The sequence below is a fragment of the Triturus cristatus genome, chromosome 9 (assembly GCF_964204655.1).
Source record: "Triturus cristatus chromosome 9, aTriCri1.1, whole genome shotgun sequence".
Lineage (NCBI taxonomy): Eukaryota > Metazoa > Chordata > Amphibia > Caudata > Salamandridae > Triturus > Triturus cristatus.
Window position 1 is genome coordinate 404,567,979 of NC_140592.1, and position 26,033 is coordinate 404,594,011.

The 26,033-nt window shown below is 45.1% G+C and overlaps 1 protein-coding gene across 2 annotated transcripts in view; it reads right to left on the reverse strand.

The window, feature by feature from the left end:
* Positions 1 to 26,033, reverse strand: part of TMEM91 (transmembrane protein 91) — a 272,021-nt gene that overhangs the window by 48,167 nt on the left and 197,821 nt on the right. For both annotated transcript variants that reach the window (XM_085625278.1, XM_085625277.1), the window contains exon 2: positions 8,296 to 8,855. In XM_085625278.1, coding sequence (XP_085481404.1) covers positions 8,296 to 8,742 — 447 coding nt within the window. In that variant the 5' untranslated portion in view covers positions 8,743 to 8,855. The remainder of the gene's footprint in view (positions 1 to 8,295; positions 8,856 to 26,033) is intronic.

Below are 26,033 nucleotides of genomic sequence, written 5' to 3' on the forward strand. Positions count from 1 at the left end.
ACTAGCAACCTATTACTTGAGGGCTTTTCATGCTATAACAAACTTGCATCTATTCCTAACTCTGGTAGGCCAAGCGGGGGTTTATCCATATGGATAAAAAATTACTGAAGGTAATAGTATCAAATCTATAGATACTAACAATGATAATGTCCAGGCCTTGATTTACACGCATGGAATTACGGTTTGTCTAATCAATTTTTATAACAACGACTTTACATCTGTGCCTAACAAAAACTTTATTGGGTTATTTGAATTTATCGATACCCTGACGCAGGATGGAAAATATGGTAAATTAGATGGCATTTGTCTGGGGGGTGACTTCAATGCCCATCTGTATAACAGTACACACACATTTGCTACAATTAGTGCCGGGAAAACTCCTTGCAGCAGAGGCAATGAATTGTACAACTATTTATCTACCTATGATTTAGTCGATGTAATGGTAAAAGTTGGCCTCGACCCAGTTAACCCCCCACTGCCGACTTACAGAGGACGTGGCTGCTCATCTACCATTGACTATATCTTTATTTCAGCTTCACTCGAAAAAATTTTAGTTAAGGCCGAAGTTTTAGGTACTAGCTATAGCGATCATAATCCAATTTTTACCACTATTAGATTTTTTAATAAATCCAGAAAACGTAAAGAAATAGGGGCCAAAGACCTGACACTATCCACTGACAAGTTGAAAGTCATGTGGAGAGGGATAGACAATAATGCATTACTGGCCCGTATTATAAAATCCCACCGCCCATCTATAGAGACATGTTTGTCTAGTACTTGCCCCGGTGCAGACATCATTAAGGCTTTTACTACGTTGTGTGCTGGTATAAAATCAGAAATCTCGAAGCCAGTGACGACCCAGAGCATGAGCCCTAGATGGTTCGACGACACTTGCTCTAGTGCAAATAGGTCCTTACGTGACGCTCTAAAAACCGAACCCAGGGACGTGGCATTAGTTAAGCTCCTGAGAGCGCGTTATAAGTACGCAATTAAAATCCGCGCAGAGATGGTGTTAAAGGAACGGTGGGATTCCCTCGCCCGCGCTGCAGCTCTCAAAGACGTAACGGGGTTCTGGAGAGAGGTGAAAGCATTCAGATCCTCAGGTTCAAACATCACCCCCATAGGCTGCAATATATCTAGCAACGTATGGGAAGAGCACTTCTCAAAAATTTATTTGGCTAATCAAATAAGCTCTGATTATCTCCCCTTACCTCCACACGTATCTATACTACTGTCTGAAGTTGAAGATGCCATACACGAAAGCGCAGGGAATAAAGCACCCGGCCCAGACGGGTTGTCTATCGACCTCATTAAATCTCAACCTGATCTCTGGTCCCCTCTTTTATGTAATGTTTTTAATAATCTGATAAACTCTCCCATCCCAGAAACATGGACCACAAGCATAATAGTACCCATTTTTAAGAAAGGGGATAGATCCAACCCTTGCTGTTATCGCCCTATATCCTTGATCGACAACACCCTGAAGATCTTGGGGCGAGTCGTTTTTAATAAAATCCGGAACTGGGCTGAAGAAGAACAAATTTTAAACTGTTGCCAGCTGGGCTTTAGGAGCCACGTTGGCACGGTTGAACAGTGTCTAAATCTAAATCTCATACTGGGGAAATATACAGTAGCAAAAAAAGTACCCTTATATTTGGGTTTCATGGACCTAACTTCAGAGTTCGATTTTGTCAATCGTTCACGCCTATGGGAGATCCTTTTAAACTATGGATTGGACAATGCACTCGTACACTTTCTGGCATATCTGCATAGAGACTTGAAAGCACGGGTGAGGATTAATAACGATGGCGAGGTTTCTAGGGATATTTTAATCGGCAGAGGGGTCAGACAAGGGTGTGTCTTGGCCCCTCTGCTTTTTATTCTTTATATTAACGAATTGAATAACTCTCTGATCATATTATCTAGTGATGTACCTAAAATTAACGGCGAATTGTACCCTGCACTTTTATATGCAGACGATGCGGTCCTTATGGGCCGCACACCTAAAGTTTTACGTATTTTAATCTCTGGCTTTGTATCTTTTATGGGAGATTTGGGACTATGCACCAATTTTAACAAATCATTTATAATGTCTTGCGGACCCAAAAAATACTGTACAAAGAATATAAGGATCGGAACAGATCTTTTAAAAAGCACGAGCACTTTTCCCTACCTTGGTTTAGTCTTTTCTGACACAGGCTCATGGAAATCGCATGTAGCCAGAGGTAGAAATAAATTAGGTTTGGCAATCAACTCTATAATGAGTCTGGGACAACCAAAAAAGGCCGATGTAGTGACCCCTCTACTGCAGATCTATAGAACCCAATGCCTGCCTACTGCGACTTATGGCTCTGAAGTATGGGGGTTCGCGGACTGCAGCGGGATACAATTAGAGGAAAATAGATTCTGCAGAAGGTTACTTGGGGCACAAATCTCATCACCTACCTTTTTGTGTCATAAAGAATTGAATCTACATTATGTAGAAGATTTTATCAAATCTCGCCCCGCCTTATTTTGGCTGAAGATATGGCGCAATCCTGCAGCCATTTTAACACAACGAATTATAACGGATTGCTTGAGTTGCGATAGGGGCAAACACATACCCTGGCTTAATGCCGTTCACAAAAGCTTGTCTAGTATACATCTAGAACATAGCTTTTCCCTCCCCCTTGCCGCCGAAAACATAATCTTAAAATCAGCAAGGGATGCACTATATGCCCTATATCGCACTGACAGAGCAAAGGCAGAGCTTAGTAAACCTTCTATCATTAGATATATGTCCATCCCGAGAACAGTCGACACTAACTATTCAAAACCACAGGAATATTTAAGGAAAAATATTGGGAGATGGAATAGGCGTCTGCTTTTTCGCCTTAGGGACAACAGTGTAAAATATCTCCTATGTTTCCCTATCGGCTTTAACAAAAATCTGGAGGATACAGTCTGCCCATGTGGCAATGGCTGCAAACAAACCTTACTACATTTTTTGTTTTTCTGCAGATTCTATGTAAGGTACACTAAGCATTACCTTATCCCCCACTTTAAAGCTCATGGGACGACTAATTATATCTCTGCATATGAAGAAATACTACAATTGGGCAGTGATGATATGATTTTTCGTGTTAGCTCCTTTTTATCAGCAGCCATAAAATCTCGAGCTTCTATGCTTTCCTGATGATAAATGTTACTAATTATTAAAAGGTGCTGACTATGGCTAACCAAGATATGTTTATTCTGTTTAAACAGGTTACTGTAATTGTCCATCTGTACTATAACTATGTCTACATGCTTGCTATTTTGCACAGTAATGATGAGGTTTTCTTTACAACTCATTTTAGATACATTATCGCCTATTTATTATTCAATAAGACTATAGTATACAGGGTCTACAATGACAAAATTCTGATTCTATCGTTGGATGTTTACAATTTGCTTATTTGCACAGAGTCTAAAAGTTTACATTTTGCGTCTTTGCACAGCCTGATTGATGGACATTGTACATACTACTGGTTAAACCCATTTCCCCCTTTTAAAAATTACCTTTTTTCTTCTTAGTTATGTATTTGCTCTATGACATTTATTTTTATTCTTTATGTTTTATTTTTCTCGAGTGAAGAATGTATGCTATATGTTTACAATGATGTTGTACTTTTATGGATCTTTACTGAATCCGAATAAAGTTAAACTGACTGACTGACTGAACTCTTTAATGAGTATATGCCCCTTAAGCCCCTTGTGCCTAAAATTGCAAAACAAAGTTAATCTGACCTTATTTAATGCTATCTGGGGCTCAAGTAAAGATCGCTAATGCCCCTGGGACATATTTGAGCTATATAAGAAAAGTAAAAGATAAAAAAAGTATGGTATCCTGTGCAGACTAGAGTCTACATAGGGTGATGGTGTATGGTTCCAAGAGTAACCAAGTCCTGATAATTCACCTGCTCTCACAAGTGCTGCCTTGGGTCAGGCATCCACGCAGTGTCGATCGGTCTGAAGAAGGGTCTCTGCTGACTATTAACTTAGAAGCATTTTTTATTAGTCCCAAAACTGCAAGAGCAACGCTCATGCAGAGAGTGAAGAAACATTAGTAAGCACTGTAAAAGCTGGGGCTCTGTTCTGCATGGAAGCACCTAGAAGTGATCTTGGATATATTATTTCATTATTCAAATTCCCTTCAGCTCTGTCTGAGCCACAAAGTGACCTTAACATCTACATTTCTATCGATAATCCTTCAATTTCTCTTTCACCTCCCCACTGCTCTCACGTGGGGCAAGTCAACAAAGTGTGATCATCTTCAAAACACTAAATATCCTGTTTTATAAAGTAAAATACAGAACTTGGGCAATCCAGGTAAAAAATGGCCCAGCACTTTGGAGTGCTAGGGGATGGAGTCCAAAGATGAAATGAAATGAAATACCAGTATTTGTAGAGCGCACAGCTACCCCCAGAGAGGTGTCCTGGGGCTGGGGGCCCTCGGGAGATTAAGAAAGATATTGCCCAGAGTCACATGGTGCTGGGCTAACCTGCCGCCGGCCCCCGGGGACTGAACCATGAACCCCGTGGTGCGGAGTCAGGCACCCTAGCCGCTGCGCCACACCTCTTCCACACGATGAAAGCTTTCTTCTAGAATTTAGCATGACTTTTTATAAAGATTATAAAGGTTCATCATCAATAATTTACATACACAAGGTGTTATGTCAAACAACCAGCATGTTTACTAATAGCCGACACGTGTTTCGTAGCACAGAATGCTGCTTTTTTAAGAATATGTAATCAAGTCAATGGGTCAATTATTGATCACGCTCCAATTAAACATTTGCAAATCAAGACTTTCAGTTGGATAATATCCAGAAGCAATAAAGTTGAGAAAGTGTTGAGTACAGTGGGGGCAAATCTCACCACCATTTAAATCCTAAAGATTGCTAACTACTTCTCCATCAAAGTCAGTAAAGCCAGTGATTAGGCCAAAAGGTTGTGCAATGGACCTCCCATCCTTATGATCACCAGGTAATCAGGAAAATGGGTGGGCTGTTGCTTTATCTTATAGATTTTATAAATTGGGAAGGCAGACTGTGGCATTTGATTTCTCCCATTTGGTTATATAATGTAAATTCTATTTTTTCACTGCAAATTAACATCAAACTTAAACATTGCACCACTTGGAAAGTGAAGTGTGCTTCCTTGGAAAGGAACTAAGTGCAGTTTTACAGTGCAAAGCAACACGTTGATATTTTTCTCATATGACATAAAAATAACTCTAATACTTCTTAATACACCTTAAATGAAACAAATTTCCAAATGTGATAGTAAACAAATTAAATATGGGTTAGTCCTGTACCCTTAACTGTATACCCCAATCCCTTAACCTGATTCCCTAACCTCAACAGCCAAAACCCTATCACAGTGTAACCCAAACCCTTAATCACTGTATCCTTAACCCTTTACCCTATACCCCATACCCTTAACTCTGTACTCTTAACTCTGTTTCCTTCATCCCTCGATACTTATCCTATGTGGTCTTTAACCCTATTCCCCACATCCTCAACATTATATCCTTAGCCAAAAGCTCTAATCTCATATCCTTAACCTTATACTTCTATCCCTTAAACCCCTAATCCCTATAGCACATACTGTTAACCCTGTTTCCTAAACCCCTAAATCCTACTTGTAAAGCTCTAACCCTCTATTACAAACTCTTAATCTTATACTCTGAACAACTAACTCAATACCCTTGACTCCTATGCTTCTAAATCCCAAGCCCCTATACTCAACCCATGGTTATTAAACTCTTGGCTCTGTACCTCAAAACCTTAACTCTATAGTCTGAATGTCTCACTCTATACCTTTAACCTTAAATCCTTATCCCCTAACCTCATACATTTAACCCCTTTACCCTTAACCCTATACCTCCACACTTAACTCTTAATTCTTAGCCCCTGACCCCTATACCTCAAACCCTTAACCCTATACATTAAACCCTACACCCATAAACCTATACACCCCACCCATAACCCAAACACCTTTAATTAATTGATGTAACTTTGCGAAAACAAACTCTAGGAAGTATTCCTTCTCCAAAGCATATGTTTCTACACCTATGAATAGAGAAATTCTATATTCAGAAGTGTTTCTTTTAAAGTTTAGAGGCGACACCTCCCATTTCCAAGCTGTTTTGACATACATTGCAACTGCATGTCACACCTGTTTCACCTTTTCCATTTGAGTTCCTCTGTTTTAAATCTATCTGGTGGCCACTAATTACTTGGGATCACCAGGACAACAACTATGTTGATCACCAGTTGAGCCCTATAAAAATTGGGGCTCAAGAAGAGTCCTACATTTTTTCAAAAGAGCACTAGTTGGCTCGAGGCCAACTTGCATGTAGCTATCCAGCCTCTCCGGTGTACACCTTTGCAACATTTGCACCCACCACCATTGCCAAATGAAACCGATGTAAGTCTTTGTAATTCCGGCTCTAGTCTAGTCCTTTGGTGTTGAATGAAAATGCAATACTGAAGCCCTCATTTTAAATGTGGTACAAAAGGGGGTGGTGATGGATGGAACATCAGAACCAATCAAACACTCACACCCAGTCAACAGATCTGGGTTTGATCCATCACCGTTCTTTAGCCCACTCTGCCACCCCAGTTCAGACATGGCCATATGCAAATCAGTCTGACCCTGTGCCTCATGGGAACAGTCCAGCCTGAACTGCCAAGCGATGCCTTCCCTGGACTGGAAACAAGCTTCCTAGGACCAGTTTCTGGCATTTCAGCCATCTTCAGCCAGGCTTGCTTGAATCAAGTGGCAAAGTGAGCAAGGGACCCAACGTCTGAGTATACCCTGCCAACTTATGGTGAACAAAGCGGTACATTTTAAATGTGTCATATTTACTGATGTGGTAATAATACACTTGGAATTATCAATACCAGGTCATGAATAACTCTGTGATGCAGAATTAGATGCCATTCCAAGTTGGGCCCTGAGAAATAGGAAATGGTCGGGTAAAGCAGTGTTACCTCAATGGTTTCTGATGAATAATACTGATTCTTGGCTCCTTTTCAACCTTAGTATTTCATGTGTTTTCGTTGCTGCAAGATTTGGACAGAAAATATCAGGGAGCAGTGGAATAGAGTGAAATTCATACATCTGATCATCTCCCCTTGCCGCTGTTGTGTATCTAGCAATGATGACCTGTGATGTGCTCTACTCAAAATACCCATCACCTTAACTGGTTCAAACTGATGTGGCTTATGACTCCTAGCTCTAAAGGTTGAGAATTCTCGACACTGAGAAGACAATGTAAACTCCTTAGTTGGGGTAGCTTTTGATACTTTGAAAAGGACCTTCATTTTCTTGGGCTGTGGTTTCCCACCATGGCCACCAAAGGAGGATAAATATTGGACCCTTTCAGCCAGTACCTTGTACAACATATGGACTTCCAGATATCTCGGTGTACCATTGCAGAGCAAACGTGTTGGTATTATCTCATCTCTGATGGGTTGCTGCTGTCACTTAATAAATTCAGGGCCAGATTTGGAAGCAAAAACCATCCCAGGCAAAATGTTTAAACCTGACCCCACTCTGCAGGTTGTCGTAACCAAAAGGGGGCAAAGGGGCATGGTTTCTTACGGTAGCCCACCTGCTGCGAAAGCAGATTCGTAGCTTGCAGCCTTCTGGGAAAATGCAAAATGATGGAATGGCCAGTCCTGCCCTGGAAGTAGTAGACAGACACCCAGACATGAAACAACAGGATATACATCTTACTGTAATGTCTCAAGTAGTTTTTAGCACAGTACCACCTTCCTGCTCAACCAGTGAGATAGCTGACGGACGGCTCACCAAAATCAATTGGGTGCCTATATTCCCTCTAAAGAAGTTAAGTAATTGTCTTACGAAACACAGTCGATGCAGTGTTTTTTTAAAAACGAATCCACATTATTTGTATTGTTCAGTTAACTCCGATGTTAACAGATTCACAACTCAAGTGCGGACGCCTCTTTCCAACTGTCTTTAAAAGCCAGCTTGATTCACGTAATATAAATACAAACCCTTCCCTCTTCTATACCTCCACTATCCTTTTCAATTCAAATAACAGACTAACATGCCCACCGCTCAAATTAGTTTTTTATTTCACTATACTATTTCACTACTAATCCTTTTTGGGTTCCGGAGTAGCGTGCTACTCACCGAAAAAGCGCTCCTCATCAGGGGTAGTAAGCGCTATATGAATGCAACTGCAATCACAATGCTTCTCCCCACAATGTGAACCAATGCCCACCTCAGATCACCTACCTCTAATTCCGGGAGGTCCGTGTCCCCCACGTCATAGGAGACTGTGTGAATGTCCTTATCTGCCAACAGCTTTTTGGAGAGGTCCCCGTTTTCCACTACCCCGCTGTCCGTGTCCACAAATGTGGTTTCAATATAGTCTTTCTTCTTCCAGTTCTGGGGCTCCCCAGATTTCCAGAGTGCTAAATCGGGGTAGAGCCCCGGTTCAGGAGAGCAGTAGGGCTCCACTGTCCTCTGCAAGGTACCAGCGTCCAGCAGTTGCTGGGTCAGTTTGCCGTTGAGCTCCGCGCCGGGGTAGGCTGTGTGCGGGAAGTATTTCCAAACATGCCCTGACAAAAAGCCTGCCTTGTCTGGGAACGAGTCACTCTCCTGGATCAACAGGGCCTTCGAGCCCGTGGAGTTGCTTTTCTTATCCAGCAGGGGGTGCTGAAGTTCATGGATGCTTTCCATTACGGGACCAGCACAGAACCAGATCTGTACCAAATGCCTTACGGAGAATCAACAGTGCCAACCACTTGCCAAGGGACGTCCTCTGCTCTAACGTTGGGAACCACACGCCTCATCTATGGATTGAAATAAAAACAAACGTTAGTACTGTGTGAAATCATGTTTTCCCATTTTTACCAAAATAAGATACCTTGGTACATCATCTTTCTGTTTCTGTGATTCACGTTATCACTATAGTGTTCATCATTACAGTAAACAGTTGAGGTATAAACACAATGATCCTAAGAGCAAACCAGCAGTCCCACATACACTGACCATTTCTCTTTCTTCTGGCGCATTATAAACTATACTTGGTCTTCATGACTATTGTTGGTCTTACACTTTCATCATTCTTTTTCTTAAATCTTTTCATCTTTTGTTTCAATGTCTGTCACCCTCACTTTTACTGGATGACAGCTACAAGCATTTACCTCCCTTTCCTTAAAGAGAATTCCGCTCTTACACTTCGCCTCAAACCAAATAACTTTTTTTATTCGAACTCATTATTCTTGAACCACATTTCTGTTGGAAAAGGCTTGTTTCTCACTGTTTCTGCCATTTTCTTCACTCAGATCTCTCCTTCAGACTACATGGATTGACTCCTTTTATCGATCTACTGATTTTCAGAACAGAAATTGCCCTATTACGAGTTTCGGCAGTGCGGGCGGTACTCCACCACCGCAGCCCCGAAAAGCAAAGACTCACTGACGCCTGCCATATTACAAATTATTTGTAGTCTGGCGGTAGGCGGCGTGGTTTTACCAGGGTGGTGCCTCTTTTAAAGACCCTAGTGCCTTTGAAAAAGACACAGACATGGGAATGCCTCACAAGGTTCCTGCATGGCATGGATTTGAAAGTCCATGCCGTGCAGGAACATTTGTGCATGCACAAGTGGAGGAGGCACAGCGGGCCCTGTTAGGCCTCCTTTGTTTCCTCTCCTCCAAGGTTTACATGGAGGAGGATCCTCCATGAAAACCCTGGAGGAGAAGAAACTCGTAATATGCTTGGTGAGACCGCGACAGTTGAGCCAAGCATATTGCGGCCTCCTGACATCCACGCCACCTCCAGTGAATGGCAGTTCCCCGGCGGTGGCGGCCGTCCCAGGGCTGTCCGACCACCCAAATCGTAATGGGGTTGTCAGACTGCCGGTGTGGTAGTGGCTAGACCGCCACCACCGCTCCCTCACGAGTCTGGCCGTCCTCTGACCGCCAAACTTGTAATCAGTCCCTAATTGTCTAGTCCTACTTTGGTCTATCTATATTGTACTTCAATCAGTTTGGAAATGTGGCCCGTAGAATTTGCTCAATGCATCAGAGGAAGCCTTACTGATGATGTATACAACAATAACATAACTTTTTGCTTTAAGATAGTAAAACGTCTGCCTCTGTGCCCTATTTCTTTCTTGATTTTTGGCACTGATTTATTGCAGTGTTTGGCAATTGAGGTCTTTTGATAAGATAGCCAAATTAAAAGACCTATACTATTTATTCGTAAGCAGTATCTTGCTTCGGGCCTTATTGAAGGAATTTGCATGTTTCGTGTCATTTTGTTTTCCTTCTGGTTCCACTTTTCTGTATAAATGTTGCTGGCTGGAGGACGTCCAAGACAAAAATGCCTCCCAGGAACTGTGACACTGATGTATTCTGTGACATCTTTTCTGTTTGATCCAGTCTCCCAGTGATATTGCATGTGATTTGTGTGTGCTAAGCACGCTCTCGCTTCTAATTTTTATTCAGAAATGGATTTTAATTAAAATAGATTGTTTACTCAAAGCGAAAAGCATTTTGCAATTTTGCCGAACTATGTCCTATGTGCTGGCTCCTATCCTCCCTCATATTGTGCACTGCTTCCAGACACTCCTACTTGGAAATTCAAGACTTTAAGTACAGCTGCCTTAAGTGTTAGGTTCCGCCTTTCTGACCGCTCTTCAAGTTTATTTCCCTATGACCCACTCTGAAGTTGCTTAGTTTGCATAAGGACCTGTGTGGAACAGGCTAGAAACCCTTGTTGAAATTCAAGTAGCCTTGCCCCACGATTCTTCTTTGATCAAAGATCACAGTTATCTAATCAAGAAACCTGTTTTTACTGACACGAGCTTCCCCTTTGGAAACTATGCTGCCACCAAGCCTCGATCCTTCTGCATTAGAAATAATTCAATCAATATTTCTTGCATGTACATTTTCTTTAAAATCTCTGCTACCGATGTCGGACTTACGTGCCTCTAGTTGTAAGCCTCTTCGTCGTTGGCATGTTGGTGAACTGGGACAATCAATAAGGACAAAGGAGGTACCCCCTAGTTTTAATTTCAGGACCAAGAGGAGGGGGGGGGAAACAGGCAAGGACTATAAAGAACCTCTAGCTGACCTATATTTGTCCTATCTATAGTAGAATCATATAGACTTTCAGATACCCCTGCTCCTATATATGTTTTATTATTACTGTCCAATTTAAAGACTGGTCCTGATGAAGGTGGTGAAAAGTATTTGTGTACCACCGAAACGTATGTCGACCATTTCTCCTTGGGAATCCACCTACTGAGACATACAGGAAAATAAATAAATATGACGGTTGCATACAAAAATGAAAAGATACAGTGATTTGTACACACTGCTGCAATGTCTTCATACTACAGATGAAATGCTTTTCTAATAAGTTTTTCTCCTTTCTGTCACTGACAGATCCCCATAGTGTTGCTTAAATTGTATTTTTATTTCATACCATGTATGTCAGGTGAATGAGTGGTATGGTATGGAGTGAGTATGTTGTGGTTATGTATGATTGTGCTGGGGTATATTAGTTACATGGAATAGATTTGTATCAGATTTCAATTTTGTAAATGTATGTCTTAAATGAACTCTTGAGTTTTTTTTGAAAATGAAAAATAACAAATATATAAAAAATATGTCTATTTAACTATCATTGCCATTTTTATACGATTCTACTATAGATAGGACAAATTTCCTTATTGTGGGGTACACATAAGCCATAGGCTATTTTTGAAAGAAATATAGGTCAGCTAGAGGTTCTTTATAGTCGGTGAATTGGGACAACACATGATCTTGATCAATCCCTGGAGCAGTTGAAGAAAACTGCTTGTTGCTCTGCCAAACCACTCCAGCACTCCCTGAATACCTGAGGAAGATACCGCTCTCATCAATCGTTGGCTTTACTAATTCCATCTTGACCACTGTACATGGGTTTCAAACTTCCCTCCAGTTCCTACTGCAAATGTAGTAAAAAATCATGCTTTCAGTAGTGAACACCTGCAAATCATTATCCTAATTCCAATATCATATTCTCTCCACTAGGTGTCCCTGGTGAGCTGGTATCAGTTTCTCATACCAGGACCTCATCAATGTCATGCTCTGTCTCAGTACTAGTTGGCACTGATTGTAGTTAGTTTACTAAAATTCATGTATACCACCTATATCGCATTGAGTAAATCAAATAAACCATCCACTACCATCCATATTGTCAACCCCACTTGAATAGCCGGCGGTCCATTGTGTAACAAAGGAAAGAGATTTCCACAGGGATGAAACAAGAGTATATGATGATATGCATGTTTATAAGTCTACACACCACCGAATCACCACCACCACTGGCCGTCTGTAGGACTATCTGAAGGTGTGGGGGGGGAGGAAGCAATTTATCCCTAGGAACGGATAATTGTGTGTTATACATAGACCAATAATCTGCCTTTGGGAGCTGGTGGAAGGTAGACATAGTGGAGAGATATTGCCCTATTATTTATTTTTATATAGCTTATCGCTACCCACAGAGAACAAAAAAAAATAGCAAAATCTCCTTAAATTTCAAATACAATAGGGGAAAATAGGAGAACAGGAAAAGCTTGAGGAATCATCAGTACAAATGTGGGGGTTCAGTTGATGGCTAAGCTTGTAGAGTTTGGAAGGGATGTTGAAAGTGAATGCGGGAGGAAAGAGTAAATGGAGTAGTGAGGAAAGAGAAGAGAGAAGAATGAGAAAAAGCAGAAGTAAATCCTCTCCAGGACAAGACAGTGAAAATGGTGGTTTCATGGCGAGGTAATGACTAAAAATGTAGGAGCTGGTTTAGAGTTTGGCAGTTAGCCGGCCATCTGCCAGGGCAATGGGGGTCATTAGCTCCACAACTCTGGCAGAGTACCTACTAGCCGCCATATTTACAGATGCTCATCAGCCCTGTGAGGATCTCTGTGCCTGAATATTTGTTGAGTGACTACTATGTCTTAGGCAGCTGCTCAGGAACTTTTTGTTTTCCAAAAATAAACTCCCAAAGTAGCAGTTAAAAAAAATACTGACACCATGGGAACTTTCTCTAAATCTGCCTCTTAGGAGCCGATTGCGAAGGCAGGCGGATCACCCCCGCCGGGCCGGCGGTGCTCACCATCCTGACAGCAAAGACCCCCCGCCATATTATGATGGCTGGGGGGTCCGCGGCGGACGGAAAGACCGTCTGCCGCTTTTCCGCAGGTCGACTCGTCGACCGGCGGAAAACGTGTTTAATATGGTGCCATCCATATTACGATGCAGGCTGAGATCAGCCTTTCCATAGCTGCATAGCCTCAATACACTTTCTTGGTGATCAAGTCAGCTGTGCATTGTTATGCTGGGCTGGCAGAGGGCTTGTTTATAGTCCAGCCTACGATCAGTATTTTTGGTGTTGTGTAAGGTTCGGATGAGTGCTAAAATTGTGTCAAAGCCGGCATGTTGCAGTGGTTATGCACGACAGTGAATGTGAAAGTGGGTAGCTTATGGGACTGCAGCTTATGGATGCTCACAGACACTTTTTGTAAACTAGGCGAGATGCATCATGTTTTAGGCAATAGCTGCATTTCTAGTGCTTTCCTGAATTCTAGATGATTGTTGGACACCCTTATCACTGTAGGAACGATGTTCCACATGTTTGATGGATTTCCCCAAAAAAACCCTCTTGTCATAGCAGGGTTGTCATAAGTGAGGGTGGGAGCTCCACTTGCATTTTAGTCGTTCATCATTGAGATTCTCTTTGAGCAACTTTATCTGCTCCTCCACTTTCGCTTATCCCTCAATCAGGCAGCTTCTCTGGATTACTGTCAGGTTCTCTTCAGTGGCAGCTCTTGCTGTGGTAGTATTGTCCATTGCAGACATGCATTCAACAAATAGGCAGGCAGACAGCCCTATGTTATGTTATTATATTATGTTATGGTGATTTGTAGAATGCACTACCACCTGGGGCTGAGCAGGTGTGAGTTTAGGCACACCTAGGGTGACTACTCGAAAAGGTAGGTCTTCAGCTTCTTGCGGAATGCAGGAGAGAGGAGCAGGCTCTTATGTTGTTCCATGCTTTAGGAGTGATATAGGAGAAGACTGAACCGCCAGATATGGATTTCCGTATGCATGGGATATGTGAAAGAGATTCCCATCTGGTTGGAGATAGCAGTACATTGCCTGAGGAACAACACCACATAAGGTAAATAGATCTGGTTTGGTATGTAAATTGATGTTAATTCATCCTTTGCAGTCAGAATGGAGCAAATCATGTTATTCCCCTCAAGCAGGGTGAGGTTGAAAGGTGAAATGGCTATGAAGTCCTTTCAGAAGAAGTGAAGAGAACAATGTACACCAAATAGCTTCCCTGATGCAGCCATGGTAGCATAGCCTAAACAACACATGGACACACACTTGAATGTGAATGGTTGCTTTGTAGAGTGGAAACACAGCCATGCACCCATCCCACTAGTCATGGATATTAGACATGCCTGTGCCTCTCGCACAAAATATACATATCCACACACTCACAGGCACCCACACACATACTCCCTGGCTCTCTTTGATTCATGGGTAAGGGTTGAGATGTGGATACCTTTGTGGGATTTCACATGAAGAGCATGAGTCCACAACGTCCAGCATACAGAAAAATGCTTTATCCCTATTACCAAATCAGATTGCAACTACAGAGTCTAGGAGGGAGATTTCTCCCTGAGGGTGAAAAGAAGCCCACTTCTGGAGGTCCTTAATGGGCCAGACTATCATTTTGCATTCTCTAAGCCTCACAGCTGGGAACATGGTGGGCTAAAATAATGCTGGAAAGAAAACATATTGAGGTACACCTAGGGGCCTACTTATTAATAGCATAGGAGTTGCAGCTGCATCAGGTCCTAGGAGTCTGAGCTTCCCATTCCAGTCCAATTACTACTGTCTTTTCTACTCAAAAAGGACGTGGAGGTCCATTTTTCCATCTTGCTTTAGACCCCATGGTAACAGTTCTATGCCAATTTCAAAAAGACATCCAGAAGTGGTGTTTCTGGATGGCACAGGCCAAATATCCAAATCTTCTAGTTCTCTGATGCCCACTCCTGGAGGTCTGACTGCCCACAAAACTCAATCCTTGGTAAATACTTTCACAATATTAGGCGGGCAAACTAATTTCCTTGTTCACATTGAATGTTCCAATTTGATCACTCAGATAGGACTAGAACACACACGCTGAAAGCCTGCTCTAAATAAGCTCAGACATTTAAACGGGGAATTAATGGAAAAGAAGAATTTTGAGAAGGAGGATAAATCAAATTGCCCTGATGGAGTCCAATAAGGGATGAAATGTGTTGACTGGGTCTATTTTAAATGTGATGGAATTGGATACTTAATAAAAATAACTTTATGGAAAAAGACACCAACGTCTGAAAAGTAATTGAAAACAAAAGAGTGACTACAGATACATGCAGTTGGAATTGGCAAGTTCAATGTGAACAAGAAAATCTGGTTGCTCTCCTAATATTGTGAAAAGCCTTTCTATGCCACTAGATAGGGAAAATGTTGCATGATACATCTGCGAAAAAGAGTTTGGGACTTTTGTGTTTCCACCTGAGTTCTTCCACCAAGAATCAGGTCACTGTGTTCGAGATACCCTGCAAATGACGGAAGATAGGACACCCTCCACTACGGCTTTCACAATGACCTCGATTTCAGACTCTAAATGACCAATAGATGTAACTGCTGCATTGATTTTCTCCTCGCTAGCTCTAGACACTCAGCCTATGTCACCAGGCAGGTCGCTCCCCTCGCCACCACATAGCGCCACCTGTGTAACGCTGCCCTGAGCGTGCTGCTGCCGCTCGCATTGGTTCGTGCCCCGCATAGTTCATTGCCATCGGTACTTGTGTTCTGCTCTGCTATTTGTATTGTATTAGCACTGTTGTTTTTGCCTTTTTACTCTGCTGTTTTTAATTGCATTAGCGCTGTTGTCTTTTGACCGTTTCGTTTTTTCCTTCTGTGCCCTCTATTTGCCTTCTGTAACCCCCGCCCGCCCCCCGTCCTTTTCTCGCCGCTGCGTCCCCTGCGGCCCAGCCCCCTGCTCTCCCATTCGCCGCCCCGCTCCTGCCTCCCAGCTGCACCTCCCTCCCACATCCCCTCATATGGAGGCCGCGCAGCGGTGAAGAGAGCGACCCTTGACCCTGTCACCAGGCAGGTCGCTCCCCTTGCCGCCGCACAGCACCACCTGTGTGACGATGCCCTGAGCCCGCTGCTGCCGCTCGCATTGGTTCGTGCCCCACATAGTCTTCACTGCCATTAGTACTTGTGTTCTACTCTGCTATTTGTATTGTATTAGCACTGCTGTCTTTGCCTGTTTACTCCGCTGTGTTTTAATTGCATTAGCGCTGTTGTCTTTTGACCGTTTCGTTTTTCCTTCTGTGCCCTCTATTTCCCTTCTGTAACTCCCGCCCGCTCCCCCTGTCGTTTTCCTGCCACTGCATCCTCTGCGACCCCGCCTCCTGCTCTCCCATTCGCCACCCTGCTCCTGCCTCCCAGCTCCCCTCATATGGAGGCCACACAGAGGCCGCACAGCGGACGCGCGCAGCGGGCGCGCTGCTGGCGCACCGAAGGCACGCCTAAGGCAAGCCTGTCTGTGCCCGTCCGCGCCTGGACTGCACCCAGCGCCAGAACCCCTGGTCCCCATGGACGCCACGATGCCCGATACTGCTACGATGCCAGCTCCCTCCACGCACTCAACACCGGACGATCACACAGCTGCTTCCTGGCCACCCCGAAGCGCACCCACGGACCTTTCACCTTCGGGAACTGCAGCTTCACCAGCATCCACCCCGCCAAGCCGCCAACCAGGAAAGACCCTAACCACCTCAGATGCATCCTCCTCAACACCCGCTCCGCCCGCAAACACGCCGTTGAACACTGGGACCTACTCGACTCAACAACCCAGCCGTCACCTTCCTGACGGAGACCTGGCTGAACCCCACCTTGCCACCCGACATCGCCATAGCTGTCCCGAAAGGCTACAAGATCACCCGCAGGGATCGCACCAACGGAGTAGGTGGAGGCATCGCCATCGTCCACAGGAACACTCTCAGAGTCTCGACCAACACCGACGACACCCTAAACACCGCCGAACACTTGCACTTCCAGATTCACACCGACCATAACACCACCCTCAGAGGCACCCTCGTCTACATACCCCCCGGACCCCGACCACTGTTCAGGGACTCCATTACTGACTTCGTCAGTACAAACGCCCTCGCCTCCACAGACTACATCCTCCTCGGGGACCTGAACTTCCACCTCGAGAACAACAACGACACCAACTCCACCACCCTGATCGACAACCTAGCCAACCTCAGACTCAGACAACTCGTCACAACACCCACCCACTCCGCCAGCCACACGATGGACCCCATCTTTTCCACAAGCCCCCACGTCTCCTTCAACTACACCACCGAACTCCACTGAACCAACCACCGCTGCATCTTCTTCACCTTCAAGAAGCCCACCACGCACCACCGCACCCAACAGATGCCTCGACGCTGATGGAGCAAAATCACCGAATACCAGCTAACCACCACCCTCGCCCAGAGCCCAACCACCGACCCCACCGATCCTGACACCGCAGCCCGCAACCGCAGACAGTGGATCGACGACTGCGCCAACACCATCGTCCCGTTCAAGAAACCCTCCAACAGTCACACCAGCATGAAAGCCAGCTGGTTCACTGAAGACTTCCAGGCCTCCAAGCAAACCTGCCGAAAACTGGAAAAGAACTGGCACCGTGAACCAACACCGGACAGCTACACAAGAACACCACCCGCAGACACCATCACCTCATCAGATCCGCCAAAAGGGCCTCCTTGAAAGACCACCTAGACAACAACACACACAACAGCAAAGAGCTCTTCAACATCGTGAAGGAACTCTCCAACCCCAGCTCCAACACCAACGACATCCCACCTTCGCAAGACCTGTTCGACTTGATAGCCACCTTCTTCCACCGCAAGATCCCAGATATCCACAACAGCTTCAACGCCACGACCACCCCGACAACCACTGAGACCTCCGCCCCCACGACCACCATCCGCACCAACCGCCTGCTCTCCTGGACCAACATCAACGACGACAACACCATCAAGATCATGAACACCATCCACTCCAGATCTCTGTCAGACCCATGCCCACACCACATCTTCAACGAAGCCAGCACAGCAATCGCACCCTATCTCCTGAAAGTCATCAACATCTCCTTCTAGACAGCAACCTTCCCGGAGAGCTGGAAGAACGCCGATATCAACGCCTTACTCAAGAAACCCAAGGCGGACCCCAAGGACCTCAAGAACTTCTGGCCCATCTCCCTGCTCCCGTTCCCGGTGAAGGTCATCGAGAAGACCGTCAACAAACAACTGACCCACTACCTCGAGGGGAACAGCAGCCTGGACCCTTCCCAGTCAGGGTTCTGCAGCAACCACAGCACCAAAATGGCCCTCATTGCCGCCATCGATGACATCAGGACCCTGCTAGACAATGGGGAAACAGCGGCCCTCATCCTCTTGGACCTATCTGCCGCCTTCGACATGGTCTGCCACCACACACTGCGAACACGCCTCCACGACGCCAGGATCCAAGAGAAGGCCTGGACTGGACCACCTCCTTCCTCTCCGGCAGAACACAGAGCGTACGCCTTCCCCCCGTCCGCTACGAAACCACCGAGATCATCTGCGGCATACCCCAGGGCTCATCCCTCAGCCCGACGCTGTTTAACATCTACATGGCACCACTCGCCCACGTCGCCTGACTGCATGACCTCAACATCCTCTCCTATGCCGATGACACCCAGCAGATCCTCTCCCTCACCAAAGACCCCAACACTGCCAAAACCAACCTCCACGAAGGAATGAAGGCCGTCGCCGAAGGGATGAGAAACAGCCGACTGAAGCTGAACTCGGACAAGACAGAGGTCCTCATACTCGGATCCACCCCTTCGGCCTGGGACGACTCCTGGTGGCCAACCGCACTGGGAACAGCTCCAACACCCTCCAACCACGCACGCAACCTAGGGGTCATCCTTGACTCCACCCTCTCCATGACTAAGCAGGTCAACGCCGTCTCTTCCTCCTGCTTCAACACCCTCCGCATGCTCCGCAGGATCTACAAGTGTATCCCCAGTAAAACGAGAAGAATGGTCACCCAGGCCCTCGTCAGCAGCAGGCTGGACTACGGAAACGCCCTCTACACAGGAGCCTCGGCCAAACTCCTGAGACGGCTGCAACGCATTCAGAACGCCTCTGCACACCTGATCCTCGACATCCCTCGCCGCAGTCACATCACACCCCACCTGACAGACCTGCACTGGTTCCCTGTCAACAAGAGGATAACCTTCAAGCTCCTCACCCACGCACACAAGGCACTCCACAACACCGGACCACCGGACCTCAACAGACGACTCAGCTTCTACACCCCCACCCGCCAGCTCTGTTTCGCCGACCTCACCACAGTCCCCCGCATCCAAAGAGCAACCTCCGGCGGCAGATCATTCTCCCACCTTGCCTCCAGGACATGGAACACCCTCCCCACCCACCTACAACAGACCCAAGACCTGCTGACCTTCAGAAGACTCCTCAAGACCTGGCTTTTTGAGTAGTAGCAGCATCCCCCCCCCTCCCCAGTGCCTTGAGACCCTCACGGGTAAGTAGTGTGCTTTACAAATGATATGATTGATTGAGTGATTGATTCCGACTGGCCACTAGGCAGTTGCGGCCTGGTAGAGGTAAGAGCAATGGGACGGGGCAGGGGCGGGTGAGGGGTGAGTCAAAAGACGAAGGGATAGGGAAAATAAATAAATAAAACCACTTGCCTTGTGCTCACCGGCAAGGTAAGTGGTTTTATTTATTTGTTTTATTTTCCCAATCCCTGTCTGCTGACTCTCTTCCCAGTGCCCCGCCCTACCACTCTTACTACGATTCAGTTAGTCGTATTTTACAAAACCTTATTAGAGTTTGTATACGGATTAGTTGCATGCAATTTCCAATCTACTGATGAGAAGGCAGTGGGAGGGGTGCAACTAAAATACACAAAGATCTGTTCCACTGCTGAAATGTTCCAACACAAAGTTCAGCTGACAGAGAATGGAGGTTCTCCCTATTCGTTTGGTCCCATAATGTCACAAAATCACCTAACCTCCCTACATGCCTACCCTACAAACTTTCCCCAAGCCAGAAAGCTTGCCATCACTGTACTAATGTCGAAATCCTGTAAAATTACACATTTTACACAGCTTACACGTATGTGTCTGTGCTTGTAATTTTGCACTGAAGGCTGTGCCTCGAGTAGAAATCTCATGCTACACACAGGTGCCTTACCTCTGCACTAGCTTACCATACAATGTCTCAGCGGTGACTGCTCCGCTATGGCAGAGGAGAATCGCCCCCCCCTCCCGCTAGCATCAGCAGCTGAAATAAAACGATAATAAAGCGTGTTCATTTTTGTTTTATTTTTCTTCATACCAGGCAGTCTAGTGAGCGGGGCCATGGGTATGACAGTCACGAGGTGGAGTGGTAGGTGCACTGCTGTCAGTGCGCATGACGTTTTGGATAGCCGTCTCAGGGAGGCCAAACCGTCATGCGCACTGAGGTTTCTCCAACCCTAGCTGCGTTGCCGTGTTGGAGACAGCAGGCACGGGCTCCCAGTCACCGGCAAGTGCAAATCTAGGGCGCTCAGGCCATTCCTGGCTCTGCTCTCATGCTGTGAAAGCGGCGTCAGGATTGGCCGCAGGGCAGTCTGGGAGCCTATGCCTGAAATGGAGTCAGAAGTGCGGTGATGCAGCGGGATTAGGTACTTTTTTTAAAATTTGTTTTGTGTTTTGTTCTCCCATCACCCCCCCCCACACACACACACACACACACTTTGCATCGACACTAGCTGCGACTGCAATGTCTATCAGTCTCTCTTATTTCTTGTCCATTCCCTCTGACAGGAAGTGATGTTCATGGACTCGGCTGCAGGTTCTCCAACATTCAGGGCTCCAGGGACCTAGTGGCCCATTCTCTCAATGACACCGACACGGGCAGGAGATTTAATTTCGATGCAATTCTTAACATCTAATTCTACTTACCATTAAAATGATATATCACTATAGAGGAGAGGGGACAGGAAAACTCCTGTCTAACGCATTAGTCATTGTCCTTAAAATAAGATTCAGTATATTCAAAAACGCAAATGAGTTATGTTAAATAAAAAACATAAAAGAAACGTTTCACAAAGCACATTCACTTTTATAAAGATAATTTGGCACAGTGGGAATGGGCTTTAACTCTGCTGTGCCCCCATCAAAAGCATTAGTCATTGTTCTTAAAATAATTGTAAGTACATTAAACAACACTTTTAACCATACTTAATTTGTAAAAGAACGAGTGCTGGTGCTTTAAGCTTTAATCAGAAGCCTGCATCCAGCACAATTAAATGCCTGCTTGCCAAATACCATAGTCCTAAATCCACCACATGCCCCTTTAATCCCCTACCAGACACCCCCTTCTCCTTTCTTGCAGGTTCCTTTCTCCTTTCCTGGCAGGTTTACCGTCTTTTTCTTCTTCCCTATTTTCTCTTTCTGTGTTTTTCTCTCTCTTGCACAATGAGTACCCAGGGCCCCCAACGGCACCCATCAGCTCAAATTAAGCACTACGAATAACATCGCTTGTAAAAAAACCGTCCCCCAAATAGTCCTTTGCCCATTTTCAGGCCTGAAAAAACCGACAGTACACATTAGAAATGTACTGATACATTTCACAGTAGGCTATATTAGATGTGGCCTTGGTACCTGTGAAAGGCTCCACATTGGTAAGTTGCATCTGAAAGAATGCCTCAGTGTACGTGGTCAGGGGCCAGTTGGACTGTCATCAGAGAGACCTGCCGAAGGTTAGTTCAGAGAAGATATGTTTCAGGGACTTGTCTAAGTGTATGATGCTTAGGTGACTTGTCCATGCAGGTCTAAAGGAAGAGAAGCCCGTGGCCAGTTCCTCAGAGAATGCCCACTATTGTGCGAAAAATAATCTGGCCCACGTCTGATTTAGGGGCATATTATCAAGAACGGCGTTAAAATTATCGCCGCTTTAGCGACAGGAAACTGCTTCTAAAGCGGCGATAATGGGTTTGATAATATGCCCTTGAGAATTCCCATAGAAACCCAGGTTCTGATCAGAACATGGGCTTCTATGGGAATTCTCAAGGGCATATTATCAAGCCCATTATCGGCGCTTTAGGGGCAATTTTCTGCTGCTAAAGCGGCGATAATTTTAACGCCGTTCTTGATAATATGCCGCTTAGTGTTTAGTTTGTGCCGGTGGGCACTCGTTTTTTAGCAATTGACACTTATTTATCATCATCCGACTTTAACCGAGAGCAAGAGAGAGAAAGTCAGAAAAGAGAGAAAGAAAAAGAAGGCGCTAAACGACAACAAATGGAGAAACGGATAAAATGAACTTGCAATAGTCAGATAAAGAGACAGGAAGTGGAGAGTGGTGGAAGAAGAGACCTGAGGCGGAATCAGGGAGGAGATATGGCTTAACGGCCAGAATGTCTCAATTTTAGTAGTAAGTCCTCCCTTTTCCTCAACATCCCGTGGTCCAGAGATGCCTAAGAATTTATAATATCATCTGGTGCTCATGTAAATTCTCTAATGCCTTCGGGCCAAGTTTGCTGTACCTAAAATGTCTTTTTTTTTTTTAATCTAGATTAGTCAGTATAGGAATTGAGCAACCCAAGTATTCTGCAGCGCAAACAGTGGCTTGTTAGAAAACAATTGACTGGGATAACCCAGTAAAAATGCACAGAACATGACAAGCGAGAGTAGCGCAATTATCTTTCACATGCTATTGTACAATTAATGTAATTAGGAGGAACGCCACATGTCACTCTTCAGTGGTGGACACGGCTACATCATTATCCTTCTCCACGGTTCAAAGGGATTCTGAATTCATGGCACGGTTGGTCTAGGTTCATTTGCTGCTAGATTAATGAGTTGGCTAGTGTAGACTTCATAAAGCGCCGCAGCAGGCCTAACCTGCTTCTTGGGGCTACACCAGCTAAGGTCTTCCAGACCACCTCACAGAATGCCTGAGTTTTCAGGAGTGTGTGAGACTTCTGTTCCTGAGGTCAATGCAGGATGCGGGGGGGGGGGGGGGGGAGCAGGAGGAAGACGTTTGAGCATGTCTAACATCTGAGCCCGGGCTACAGAATGCATAAAAAAATGCAACTTGGGGCTTGATTCACAGAGAAAGTCAAAAATCTGATACTGCAGTACTACTATCCTGCAAGGGGCAGATTTACAACTCACATGGCGACAGACTTATTACTTTTGGGATCTACCTCGATTGCGCCTGGGAATCTGTGACAGTTGCAGCCTTCCAACATTAAACAGTAATCCTTAAATAGTTTTTGCGAATTCCTTCTTTTTATTTTTTTGCTTTGCCTGATGTCTTTTTTTGTTTTATAGCGGATGCATTGTACACTCACATTTTAGGTCGAGCAGCCTGTTTGGTTGCAAAAACAAAGTGCTGTGAACTTACCAACATCTTTCAGACAGCATAAAAGACAGCTGCTGCTTCCCATTGGCTGGCTTTATTGTCACTCTCATTTACTTGCTTATTATTAGTCGGTTTGCCATGACCATCTTTTTTGTCTCCTTCTCCTGGTGCAGAGTCTCTTTACTTGTGTTCTTCCACTGCTCATTTTTTAGGAAGTACTTTTTTCTTTTTGTTTAAGCACAGCAGAGAGTGCAAGAGTTTTCTAGATGCCTCCCTCATGTGCATCTCGCCAGGCCCCGCTCCATGTTGCTTTCTTTTGTCTGTCTGCTTTTCTTCCCTTGCTCTGGTTTCTTTCTGCTTACGCACTGCATCAGTTAGTGTTTTTTCCAGATGTTGTCTCCCTTGAATGCCTCTCTGTCCTTCCCACTCTATGTTTCTTTTCTTCCCCGTGTTGCTCTCTCTTGTCTGTGTGCCTCTTTCCCCACCACACACTATGTGTTGTTCTTGACACCATAGTTCTTCTATGGTGTTCTCTCCCTCCTGTCATTGCAATTGCATTTATATAGTGCTTACTGACCCTGACAAGGCGTCGAATAATTTTTCAGTGAGTAGCACGCTACTCCGGAACCCAAAAAGGATTAGAGGTGAACTAGTATAGAGAAATATAAAATTAATTTGAACGGTGGACAGGTGAGTCTGTTATTTTCCATTGAAAATGCTAGGGGAGGGACAAAAGAGAGAGGGGCTTGCATTTATATAGCTCTTGGTACCACTGGCGTAACAAAACTTGAGGGGGCCTCGCTGTAAGGCACACGGAGGAGCCCCCTCCGGGCTCAAACAGGAGCTCTGTAGCCAGAGTGCTGTGCTGATGGGGCCCCCTGGAGCTTGGGGGCCCCCCGAACCGAGGGAGATGCGGGTGCCTGTGTTACGCCCCTGCTTGTTACCCATGAAAAGTCATCAATAGTGTTTTTTGAGGAGTACTATGCTACTCCGGACCTCAAATAGGATTACTGTGAGGTGACCCATGTGATGCCTTGTCAGCTGTTACCCACAAAATGCCTTGAAGATGATTTTTGACCGTTAGAGTTATATAGGATTTAGTGGCATTACAAACATGCCCAGAATTAGGTTATTGACATTTTCACAGCTCTTTCACATTATGCATTACCGCTAACATGCAAAGACAGTGCTGGACTTTTCACCAATGATATCAAAGAACTAATCCTACCTGTAAACTCTCCTGTGAAGATGCACAATATACAAATGTTAGCCAGCAAATGGATCTGTATATAATGTGCTGGCCACCCGCTTGAACCATCCTAAGAGGATTTAATGAGCTTGCTGCAGATCACTACGTGTAACCAGCAAGTCTCTGGTGCCTATTAGGGTAAGATTGATCAGTGGATTGATGTGTTTGATGCAGAAATACTTTTCATAGCAAACACAATAAGATGGTTGATGGAGGGCTGAAATTTTTCAGACACACCTCCAATCACTATTATATCTGGGTTGAATCCATCATCGTTCTTCAGCTCACTTCGCCACACCAGTTCAGACCCAGTCATATGCAAATCAGTCTTGACCCTGCTCCTCATGACTGAACTGCCAAGCCAGGTCCTCCCTCGAACGGACACAAGCATCCTAGGGCCGGTTTCCGGTAACATCCCTCTTCAGCCAGGTCTGAACAGGTATGGCGAAGTGAGCTAAATAATGGTGATGGACTCAACCCAGATCTGTGACTGGGGGTGAGTGTCTGAAAAGTTCAGCGCTTCGTCTATCATCCTGTTGTGTTTGCTTTGTTTGCCCTAAGTTGGCAGGTTGTGCCCAGATGCGGGTCCCTTACTCAATTTCCGGTGGATTCAAGCTAGCCTGGCTGAGGAGGGGTGTTACCTCGAAACTGGTCCCAGGATGCTTGTTTCCAGTACAGGGAGGACCTGACTTGGCAGTTCGGGCTGGACTGTTGCTATGAGGAGCAGGGTCAAGACTGATTTGCCTATGGCTGGTTCTGAACTGGGGTGGCGAAGTGAGCTAAATAACGATGATGGATTCAAACCAGATCTAATAGTGACTGGGGAGAGAGTGTCTGAAACGTTTCAGCGCTCCGTCCATCATCCGATTATGTTTGCGAAATACTTTTCATAACCTGCAGGTCAGAAATTCAGTCTTTAATTTGTAAAAGAATAAGTGTCAGGCTCAAAGTTTGGTTCAGAAGAGTGTGGCAGGGCCAAAGTTTGGTTCTGAGGAGCGCGGCAGGTGCTATTGAAGGCAGGGTGCCGGATACCAAGGCTGCATAGTTGTGATTCCACCTCATGCTTCTTTAATGTATCACAACACACTGCCTGCATCATCATCTCACTCTTGCATGTTCTTTTTATCCCTGTTTCTCTCGTTGTTGCTGTTTTTCCATCTTTCTTTTCTTCTTTCATTTCATCTTTTGTGTTTTTCTTTCTCTTGCTGTGAATCAATTCTGTTGAGG